General features: G+C 37.4%; 1 protein-coding gene across 1 annotated transcript; it reads right to left on the bottom strand.

Moving 5' to 3' along the window:
- Window positions 1-1,228: 1,228 nt before the first annotated feature.
- Window positions 1,229-4,480, bottom strand: LOC110732076. Its single transcript, XM_021911989.1, has 2 exons — window positions 3,962-4,480; window positions 1,229-1,285 (listed from the first exon to the last, which is right to left on the bottom strand). The coding sequence occupies exons 1-2, from the start codon at window positions 4,478-4,480 to the stop codon at window positions 1,229-1,231; spliced, it is 576 nt and encodes a 191-aa protein (XP_021767681.1).
- Window positions 4,481-11,551: the final 7,071 nt, after the last annotated feature.

The following is an 11,551-nucleotide window of genomic DNA, read 5'->3' as shown; positions in this document are numbered from 1 at the left end:
ATCAGGGGAGCCGACCGGCCAAGGAGGCATAACGTCAGCTCCTTTAGCAGGTGGTGGGACGTACGAGTTTTACTCGTTGTCGCAGCAGCCACAACAGCCTCAGCAGCTTTCGCATTTGGGAGTGCAGCAATAGGCGAGCCCGAATGGGCTAGCCCTACTCTCTCAATTCCGGCTTCTGCAAATTAGGCTGCGGGCGAGGATCATACTCCATGGACTGTACAGTTCTTTGATACTTTTGGAGTTCTTCTTCATTTGCGCCCTCCGCCGTCATGGATGTACCTGTTCTCGTATTTATTTTGACTTTGTAGGACTTTGCTTATTTGACTCAGACACTTGAATATATATATAGCTATGATTATTATGTTTATTTTAAACTTTGCATTTTTTATTTATCATTTTATTATGCATGCAAGTGTGAAAATTACGACTAATTGCTCAAAAATTTCCGTCATTTTTATTATCTATGGAGGGTATCCGACTTTATTTCTTCCCCTAAAAAGAAAAAATGAAAAATAAAACTGAGCTTAAACTTGATCAGAATATTACAAAAGTATTTTCCATAAGGTTGGATTGAATGATTTTCTGAAAAGAAAGGTGAAAACCGTAAAATCGCAGTACAAAATCGAGTCAAAGTCAAGAAAAAAAACGTGGTCAGCGTAGCGTGCAAGGGTGGCGTGACAGACATCTGGCTGTCGCGATGCGACAGGCATCACGTGATGCGTGATTTCTGTCGCGTGGCGCTGGATTTATTTTTTCCGAATCCGATCAGGATTCGGTTTGCGCCGATTTTGTGCATAAATAGCCCCCAAATCTGACGATTTGTGGATAGTCAAATAGATTAAAAATAGTCTTCATTTTTTTATTTCTTAATCATGTAACACCCCAATAATTCTCTCTTAAGAACCTGTGAGAAACCTGTATATAACCTGAACAATTTCAAGAGAATTATTGGCGTACTACCGCCACGTATTCAAACATTAAGGCTATCTCAGAAATTAGCAGCGAAAAACTAAAACAGTTATGAATAAACTTCAAAACAAAAGGATTAAATCAAAATAAGTGTTACAAGTTGGAACCATTAAGGCCCTTATTCAAAACCCAATAAAAGTAGTAAGTGATTAAATCCAGTGTTCCAATAAATTCAAACCCAAAAGAATTAGTGTCAAATAAAATCGAATTAAAATAAATTCAAACTTGCAAAAGAAATAAAATGCAAACAACCAACTCTCTATTCAAGATCCCACAACCCTGATGAATGTTGCATGTGTAAGAACATGTGGTTATTCTGCAACCCAATATTACAAGTGTAAAAATTGGATCGTCACAGGGTCATTGAAAGGCGAAGTCCATGACCAAAGAAAGACACACACAAAAGCACGCAGTCAGCAAAGCTGAGTACATACAAGCTGCGAAATAAATTAAGAAAATACCTAACATGCTACTAATAATCAAGCACAAGCATCATTAAGTACAGACTCAACTCATGACTCAATTATCAAATTTATTAAGACCTCACTAATTGATATTAACTAGCTCACTTATTTATTTCATTGGATTTAGCAATAGACAAGGATGTCCAACCCATGTCCCATTTGGAACATCAATAAAAGAAAAACCCCATGCCTCCTTTCGGAAACATCAATAAACATCCAACGACCACGGGCGCGACTCCGTGACCGTAGCTAGTATGAGATCTCACCTAACTCCTAATTTTAGAAAAATAATATTTGAAATAGGATACTCGTAGATCAGACGGCCTCGATAAAAGTACACGACAAATACCCCATGTACCCCAACCCCTGATTGTCATTACTCCAAATATGCACCATTCCAGAGTTTTATTGCTCATCCATCTTGCACTTTACGTGATTTACAAGTTTAGACTTGGTGATGACTCATATACATTACAATACAAACATTCCAAACACAATTCAATCAAACATGGCAAATTCTCAATTTATATTCTTGATTTATTAGTGACAAACAACATTTATTAATTATTCCTTTACTACCTCGGTGTATAAACACCTTGAGTGCATAAGCCACCCCAAAACCTTAATCTACCTCGTCTTACAAGACTTGAATTTCTCCTTTACTCATCCTGTTTGCATAATCATGAATGAGTAATAATTTAATCTTTACACCAATCACATACCTTTGCCTTTAAGCGCACCTTGCATAATTAGAGCACAAATAATACTTGCATTATAAACTAGTGCACTTCATTTGAAATTCACAATGTATAACCAGACAATTTAACCCAGTCAATCCTATACATGATACTAAGTTCTCGATCCGTCCTCAACATGCACCTACAAGTGGTTTCGTAGCTTATACGTACCTTGTGTAAACAATCTGGTTGGCCACTTTAAAACTAGAAGTCGCCTGCTACAAAGTCCTCTCCTAAAGCAAACAATTAGAAATAAATCAATACCAAAGCAATTAAATTTACAGCAATACTAAACTACTTTAAAACCTCTTAAATCATCAAAATAAAGCCTTTAAATTGTCCCCAATAATCAAAGTTAATAATATAACATCCCAACTTTAAGTTTATATGTTAGAATTATGAAAATATAGTGTTTTATATCAAATTACAGCAAATTTAAAGTAAGTAAATAAATCTGGAAATTTGTTTTAAGTATATAAAATAACCCCATAAGCATAATTACTTGAAATAATCATTATATGGAAAGTTAGTGTGTTAAAAATCCAAGAATATATCAATTCAATGCAATTAGAGGCTTCAAAATAAAAAGTATGAAATCTGAAAATTATTTTTAAAATTAGAATTTAAAGTTCAAAGCTTTTTCAATCACAAAATACTCACAATAATTATTTTATAGGTGTAGAAGCATAAAAACATGAAACTAACATAACTTGCTCATTAAAATTGAAACTTTAATAATCTGAATATATATATATATGATCAAAATTATTTTACTTTAACAAAATTTAAGCATAGTATAATTAGATAACTTGATTAGCACGTTTTCAAGCCCTAAAACATGAAAAATCAATGTTCAAACCCTTATTTTCTTGATTAAACAAATCTAAAATTTTCTATAATAATTTAAACGTGTCAAAACTCATGAATTCATAATCTTTTACAACCCAAGTATAATATAAAACAATAATAACAATCATTTAGGATAAAAATTAAACAAAGATGACAACTTTAAATCAATTTAATAAAATAAAAAGAAGTAAATAAAAGGGAAGAAGAAGGGGCGAACTGCAGGGAGAGGCGCGGCTGGCCGAGGGTGGTGGCCGGAGGTGCAAATGGTTGTGGTGGCTGTGCGGCAGGGAGGCGGCAACAGAGCTTGATTTTTTTTTTATTTTTTGTGTTGCTGTTCGTGAATGCAGGGAGAAGAAGGAGAGTGAATGTTTTTTTTTTACGTGAGAGAGAGGAAAAGTGTGAGGGTTTTATTTGGGCCTTGGGTTTCCTAATTAGAAGGAGTAAAATTTGAGGTTTTGGGCTATTAAGTTAAAATTGTTTGTAAATTAGTCAAAAACATATTAGTTTACTTAAATCTTTTCATAAAAATAATTTATTCAATAAAATTGACATAAAAATATTTGTAAGAATAAAATATAGATAAATTATAATTAAGTTGAAAATATGGGGGATTACAATCTTCCCCTCTTAAAAGAAGTTTCGCCCTCGAAACTTTACCCAAAATCCATAGTTCCTCAAAAGTATTCAAACTTATGTGTTTTGTGTTGCTGTAAATGGAATGCGTCTCAATATGCATACTCAACAAACTGAACTTTGTACTCAATGAAATCATAGTTGGCCAAAGTTTACATACTTTTATTGTATGTAAACGCAATAATAATGCATAATGATAAACAAAAACATGCAAAATCAAGCAATAAATTGTATAATTGAGGTAAAAGCACGAAATTACATCGCATTCTTCCCCCCTCAAAAGAAAAGAGTTACGCCCTCGTAACTCACCTCATCAAAAAACTCGGGATATTTGTTTTTCATCTCATCCTCGGCCTCCCAAGTAGCCTCTTCGTACTCCTGGTTTGACCAAAGGACTTTCACTATCTTCACATCTTTGGTTCTAGTACTACGCACCTTGTGATCTACTATCTTGACTGGTCTTTCTTCATAAGTTAGAGACTCATCTAGTTGAATAGTTTCCGGCTGCAAAACATAGGTTCCACTAGGCACATACTTTTTCAATTGGGAAATATTGAACACATCATGCATTTTCTCGAACTCCATTGGCAAAGCCAATTTGTGAGCCACTTTCCCCACACGTTGGAGAATTTCATACGGACCCACATATTTTGCACTAAGCTTCCCTTTCTTGCCTAATCGCATCACACCTTTTGTTGGAGAAACCTTTAGAAAGACTTTGTCCCCAACACTAAACTCATCATCTCTCCTCTTCAAGTCGGCATAAATCTTCTGTCTATCTTGTGCTGCCTTGATACGCGACAGGATTACTCTCACCTTGCTCACCATATCCTCAATGAAATCTATACCCAAAGTAACCTGTTAACTGTAATCATTCCAGCAAACTGGGCTTCTGCACTTCCTTCCATACAATGCTTCAAATGGTGCCATCTTGATGCTTGCATGGTAACTGTTATTGTAGGAGAATTCGATCAAAGGTAGGTGATCCTCCCAATTCCCTTGGAAGTCTAAAGCACAAGCTCGTAACATATCCTCCATGGTTTGGTGTGTTCTCTCAGTATGACCATCTGTTGCAGGGTGAAAGGCAGTACTCATCTTCAATGCTGTTCCAAGGTTCTCTTGCACTTTTTGCCAAAACTTTAATAGAAACCTCGAGTCTTTATCTGACACTATGTCCTTGGGAACTCCAAACTACATTCTTCACATAGACACTTGATAGCTGCTTCTTTTTCCAGGTTTCTTTGATAGGAATGAACATCGCTGATTTTGTAAGTCTGTCTAACATCACCCAAATCGTGTCATTCCCAGTACGAGTCTTTGGTAAGCCTGTCACAAAGTCCATGGATATGGAATCCCACTTCTAACCTGGTATTTCTAATGGTTGTACCTTTCCCATGAGTCTTTTGTGGTCTATCTTCACCTTCTGGCACGTTAGACACTTGGATACAAACTTAGCCACTTCTCTCTTCATATTCGGCCACCAAGAGAACTCCTTCAAGTCCTTATACAACTTATCACCCCCAGGGTGAACTAAAAATGGTGTATTATGGCACTCCTCCATGATTTTCCTCTTAATATCCTCACACTTCTGTGGTATACACCATCTCTCCTTATATCTCAAGCTCCCATCCTCATGAATCTTGAACTCGGTCTCCGCACCACTGGTCACACGATCCCTAATCTTCTGAAACGATTCATCTTCCAGTTGATTTTCTTTAATCCCCTCAAATATGGAAGGTTGGATGGTTAAAGCACTCAGTAATCCCTCTAACTCTCCTTGGTTGATAACCTCAAGGTTCAATCTCCTCATATCTTCACACAACTCATTGGCCACAATCAAAGCACTGCCATTATGACTCGACTTGTTGCTAAGGGCATCAGCAACTACATCCTCCTTTCCCTCGTGATATTGGATGTGGACATGGTAGTTTGTAAGATACTCTAGCCATCTACGTTGCCGCATGTTCAAGTGATCTTGGGTGAAGATGTACTTTAAACTTTTATGGTCCGTGAAGATCTTACAAGAAACACCGTAAAGGTAGTGCCTCCAAATCTTCAAAGTGAACACAACAGCTGCAAGCTCCAAGTCATGGGTAGGGTAGTTGACTTCATGTTTCTTCAGTTGTCTCGATGCATATGCGATCACCCTTCCATTCTGCTGTAGGACACATCCCAGACCATGCTTCGAGGCATCACTATACACTTCGAATCCTTCTATCCCATCAGGTAATACCAGCACTGGTGCAGTGGTCAATCGCTCTTTGAGGGTTTGAAAAGCTGATTCACAACTCTCGTTCCACTCAAACTTGGTCTGCTTCTTCATAAGAGTAGTCATGGGTCTGGCTATCCTTGAAAAATCCTTAACAAACCTTCTATAATATCCAGCTAATCCCAAGAAACAATAAACATCAGTCACATTCTTAGGTGTAGGCTACTCACTCACCGCCTTGATCTTCGCATGATCCACGGATACACCCTCCTTCGAAATGTAATGCCCCAAAAATGCAACTTTGTCCAACCAGAACTCACACTTGGAAAACTTAGCATACATCTTGTTCTTCCTAAGAGTTTCAAGGGTAGTTCTTAAGTGCTCAGCATGTTCTTCCTCATTCCTCGAATACACCAAAATGTCATCAATGAACACAACTACAAACTTATCCAAGTACTCATGAAACACTCGGTTCATCAAGTCCATGAATATGGCTGGTGCATTGGTTAACCCAAAAGGCATGACTGTAAACTCGTAATGTCCATACCGAGTTCTAAAGGCTGTTTTTGGAATGTCTTTATCTGCAACCTTCAACTGATGGTACCCCGACCTCAAGTCAATCTTCGAAAACACGCTTTCCCCCTTCAGTTGGTCAAACAAGTCATCTATCCTAGGTAGAGGGTACTTATTCTTCACAGTCACATTATTCAACTCTATATAGTCAATACATAGCCTCAAACTTCCATCCTTCTTTTTCACAAATAGCACAGGTGCTCCCCAAGGTGATGCGCTGGGCCTAATGAACCCCTTGTCTAACAACTCCTGCAATTGAGCCTTTAGTTCACTCATCTTAGCTGGTGCCATTCTATACGGTGCTTTTGAGATAGGTGCATCTCCTAGAACTAAATTAATGGTAAACTCAACTTCCCTCTTAGGTGGCATTCCCGAAATCTCTTCTGGAAAGATATCTTAAAACTCATTCACAATGGGCACATCCTCCATCCGCCTACTCTCACTCATACTCAAATCTTGAACACAGCAAAAGTACAATGGACATCCCTTCGTCACTAGCTTCTTCACCTTCATAGCAGAAATGATCCCAAAACCCTTAGGCTTCCCTAACCGTCTATAGGACATTTTCTTACCCAAAGGATCTCTCAGTTGCACCCTCTGCATCTCACAGTCTATCTTAGCCTTGTATAAACTCAGCCAATCCATCCCCAGAATTACATCTAAGTCCCTTAGGTTAAACTCAATAAGGTCTGATGGAAAGATAGCTTCTCCTATTTTCAAAGGCAAGCCTTTGAATATTTTATTACAATAAACAAGTTTTCCCGTAGGCAGACTAACTGACATATCAACATGACTCGATGCAGTTAAGTTTAATTTGCGCACAACAGAAGTAGAAATGAAAGAATAAGCTGCTCCAGAGTCAAATAGAGTGTTGACAGAGACAGATTGGATAGAAAAAGTACCAGTAACTACATCCGAGGACCTCTCAGCTTCTCCCTTGCTCATCACAGACAAGCGGCCAGGAGTGTTGTTTCTTGACTGATTTATCATTGTTGTTGTTGCCTGAGTTGCTGCTGTTGCCATTGCCAGACCTGTTGTTATTGTTGCTACCATTCCCAAACTTCCCATTCTGACCATTTCCCCCTATTCCCCTGGTTATTGAAATTGTTAGGCCTCTTCTGGGTGTTCCCACCATTCCCACCATTTCCCTGTTGTTTCAGCTTGGTGTAACACTCATACTACCTGTGCCCCATTTTGTTGCAGAAACGGCAGGTCACCAAATTACCATCACAGTCTCTCCTAGGGTGGTTCCTTCTACACCTCTTACAGTGGTAGGTTCTCTCTCAATTGTTTGCATTAGAAGAACTGCTAACATTATGGTTACCCCTATCAAATAAGTTCCCATTCCTAGGCCTCTTAAGTTACTCTGATTCTCATATTTCCCAAAGTCCTTCCTTTTCTCCCCAGCCTCAGCACTCGCACTAGCAGTCCTAGTATTCAGATGGTACAGATGGGCAGCTCTCTCATAAACCTTGTCAAGGGTTTTAAAAACTTTTCCGGCTAGGTCCTTCTGTAACTCGTCAGTCAATACTACCTCAAGAGAAAATCTATAAAGGGTCATAAACTTATTATAGACTCAGAGATTGACATGTCTCCCGTTGCTAGGCTTATAAACACCTGATCCTTCTGTTTCTTCAAGAACGGGGGGTAAAACTTGTCACTTAAGGAGGTCTTACACTTCCCACCCAAAGTTAGGTTTGGCCCTAACGGTCACAGCATTTTCTCTCCACCAGATATCAGCTTCGTCCTTAAGGTACATAGCGGCCTAGTCCACTTTCATACCCTCAGGACAGTTGAGTGCCACGAACAACTTGTCAAACTCTCGAATCCAGTTTTCTAGGAAAGTAGGGTCAGCACCTTCCCTAAAAACTAGTGGCCTAACCTGGTCCAGCTTCTTAAACATTTCAGCTTGGGGGTCGACTTGGTCTCCCTGGTTTTGGATCACATTTTCAGCCAACAAAAGAATAGCATCAGCTAAGGCAGCGTTCTTAGCCATTCTAGCTCTACTCCTGAAATAAAATAAATATGCACTCCATTTTTAACGAAACCCAAATACTATTCACACATATTCATTGAATCACAATATTACATTTGTCACATAAATTGGTTCAAAAGGGTACCTTGAGATTGCACCCCCTTGTCCCAAGCAAAACCACACAATAAAAGTACGATTCATACAAATGAAGTTAAGAAAATAATTTTCCCATCCCGCGACACTCTTACTAAGTTTGATCATAAACAAAGAAATTTTCCCCAAGAAGTATATGATCACAAAAATTAAACTTGCTCTTGCTCACAAATAAAAGTAAAATGAAGCTCTTAAAAATAAAATATCAACTTCTTATTGTAACTTATATAAAGGTATCAATCCCAAATAAAGACTTTGTAACACTAGCTACTTATAAAAATTAATCATCTAAATCAGACTATAATGAGGTTCTAATAATATTAACAATGGCAAATGCCTTATTCATGCTAACTCTACCCTAACAAAAATAATCCTCAAGGTATCACATTGTTGTTCTTATCTTTCTTCTCATTATACTTGTTAACATCAAAATCAAGGTCATTTTCGTCATCTGAGTCTTCAATAATTATTGCCTTGTAGAGCGGATTCGGATTTCTAGTAGCTCTCTTCCCAGCATTTGGATCTTCAGGTGGTGGTTGTAACCATTCAAGCTCATCCTCATCTGGAAAATCAATAAGAGCATAATCATGAAACATTCTTTGGTAGGTTTTAATCTTATGCTTCTTATTCTTTGCTATTTTAAACTCATGTAAGTACTGGTAGTCTTCCTCATCTGGATTAGTTGGCGTCATAATCTTTTCAAACCTTTCTAGAGTATTGTCACTTCGAGTATCATTCTCATCCTCAGACACAACAATGGGGTTGTTCCTAATATCATTATTAACGCTTTCAGATGTGATTACTGAGTCGTTCATCTCTTTTCTACGTTAACCCAACGCAACGAACATTCAAAAAGCATAACACAAGCACATCATGACAGGGTAAAGTCGTATCCTCTAATCAAAAGTAATTACCTAAGTCCTCTAACTAAAGTAGATAGGGAAGTAGGGTCGTACTCCACAGGGAAACAAGTCTTTCTACTCCTAATTAATTATTATAATCTAAATTATCTAAGTAACCAATATTATTGTGAATGAATTCTATACTACGAAGAATAAGATTGAGGTAAATAAAGTAGGGAGAAATCAAATATTAAAAGACTTAGGGCATAGGTTCACTAATAAACAATATTCCAGGGCAAATCATAATAAGCAATCATCAAGCATTGATTAATCAGATTATAAAGGGCTTTCGATACGTATTATAATCACATAGTTAATTTACCGGTATTAAATCTCATCTGTCGAATCTCGACTTAACCATTTATAAATCAGTCCGCCTATTGAAACTAAGCCTAAACATCAATTCTCATCTGTCGAATCTCGAATTAATATTGCTAAACTCATACAATTAAATCTGGCCAAACCTAATTGCATAGCATTAAATCAATCAATAGGAAATTAACCACGCAGTGATAATTAACAATCACAAAATTACCCCTTCATATAATTTATTAGATCCCCATAAACCCTAGAAATAAAACTACTCAAGAATCATCATAACTAAACTAATCAAATAAATAAAGCAAAGCATAATTAAAAAAGTAAATAAATAGCTGAAATTAAAAGAGAAAAAATTGTTACCAAAAGAAATCTGGATTAATGAAAGTAATTAAGAACAAAAGTTGAGAGATAATTTAAGAGAGAAATAACCTAAGTAGAGAGAGAAACTCTAAAGAAGAAGGTAATTAGAATTTACGTACATAATTCGTACTTAAACATTTCACAAAACAAAAATTAAAAACTAATATAATCAGCTATAAGAAAAACACGCGCCTGATCGGGCGAAGGGCCGCCCGATCGGGCCCGCCTTTTTTACAACGCCCTGCTGGTATGTCGCGCCCGATCGAGCTTACGCTCACCCGATCGGGCGTGCTTCTTCCTTGAAGGTGCTTAAGCGCGCATCCGCCCGATCGGGCGTATGCTTTCCCGATCGGGCCCGGTCTTCTTCTTCGAGGCTTGGATTTCGCTTGGGCTCAATTCCTCGGCCCAATCTGGATTTCCTCATCGGGTCTTGATTAATCGATCCACTAGCCTCGGTATCTCATACCGAGCCCTTAATCACCGGCTCTCACCGATCCTGGGCTTCAAGAGTGGTCGTGTCCTTCTAGCTTCCGTAGTTGATCCATGAAAACCCGGGAAAATGCTCCAAAAGTGCAATTTCCTGTAAAATACAACTAAAACTACGAAAACACAAACAAGTAATAAAAGTGGCCCTAAAGAGCCAAAAACACTTCATGTGATAATTAAATGCAAAAATATGTATGAAATATGCATGCATTCCCTTCTTAAGTCTACCCAAAGCTCACCAAGTAGAGAAAATAAACTTCAAAATTGTTTTAAATAAAATGGTTTAAAACATACTTAGTTTCAAATGAATAAAAAAATTTGTCATTAAAATTCAAAATTTAAATCATTGAATAGGCGCCTAAGTCATACTAAGTTAATTGGCTTTAGTGGTAATTAAATCTAACCTAAGCTCCCAGATACCACTTTGTAACAGCCCAATAATTCTCTCTTAAGAACCTGTGAGGAACATGTATATAACCTGAACAATTTCAAGAGAATTACTGGCGTGTTCAAACGTTAAGGCTATCTTAGAAATTAACAGCGGAAAACTAAAATAGTTATGAATAAACTTCAAAACAAAAGGATTAAATCAAAATAAGTGTTACAAGTTGGAACCATTAAGGCCCTTATTCAAAACCCAATAAAAGTAGTAAGTGATTAAATCCAGTGTTTGAATAAATTCAAACCCAAAAGAATTAGTGTCAAATAAAATCGAATTAAAATAAATTCAAACTTGCAAAAGAAATAAAATGCAAACACTAGTAGAAAAATAGCAGAGGGCACCGGTTCAAACACTAGTAGATCCCACAACCCTGATGAATGTTGCATGTGTAAGAACCTGTGGTTATTCTGCTCCCCAATATTACAAGTGTAAAAATTGGATCGTCACAGGGTCATTGAAAGGCGAAGGCCATGACCAA

Source organism: Chenopodium quinoa, unplaced genomic scaffold, assembly GCF_001683475.1.
Source record: "Chenopodium quinoa cultivar QQ74 unplaced genomic scaffold, ASM168347v1, whole genome shotgun sequence".
Classification (NCBI taxonomy): Eukaryota; Viridiplantae; Streptophyta; class Magnoliopsida; order Caryophyllales; family Amaranthaceae; genus Chenopodium; species Chenopodium quinoa.
The sequence above is the reverse complement of the archived record's forward strand: the minus strand, read 5'-3'. Positions and strand labels throughout refer to the sequence as shown.

Excerpts from the sequence above, each read along its gene's own strand:
- LOC110732076 (XM_021911989.1), bottom strand. The coding sequence starts at position 4,480 with ATGGTGAGCAAGGTGAGAGTAATCCTGTCGCGTATCAAGGCAGCACAA. Across the intron at positions 1,286-3,961 it reads ATCCCGAGTTTTTTGATGAG|AATAACCACATGTTCTTACA; the intron begins GTGAGTTACGAG and ends ATTGGGTTGCAG.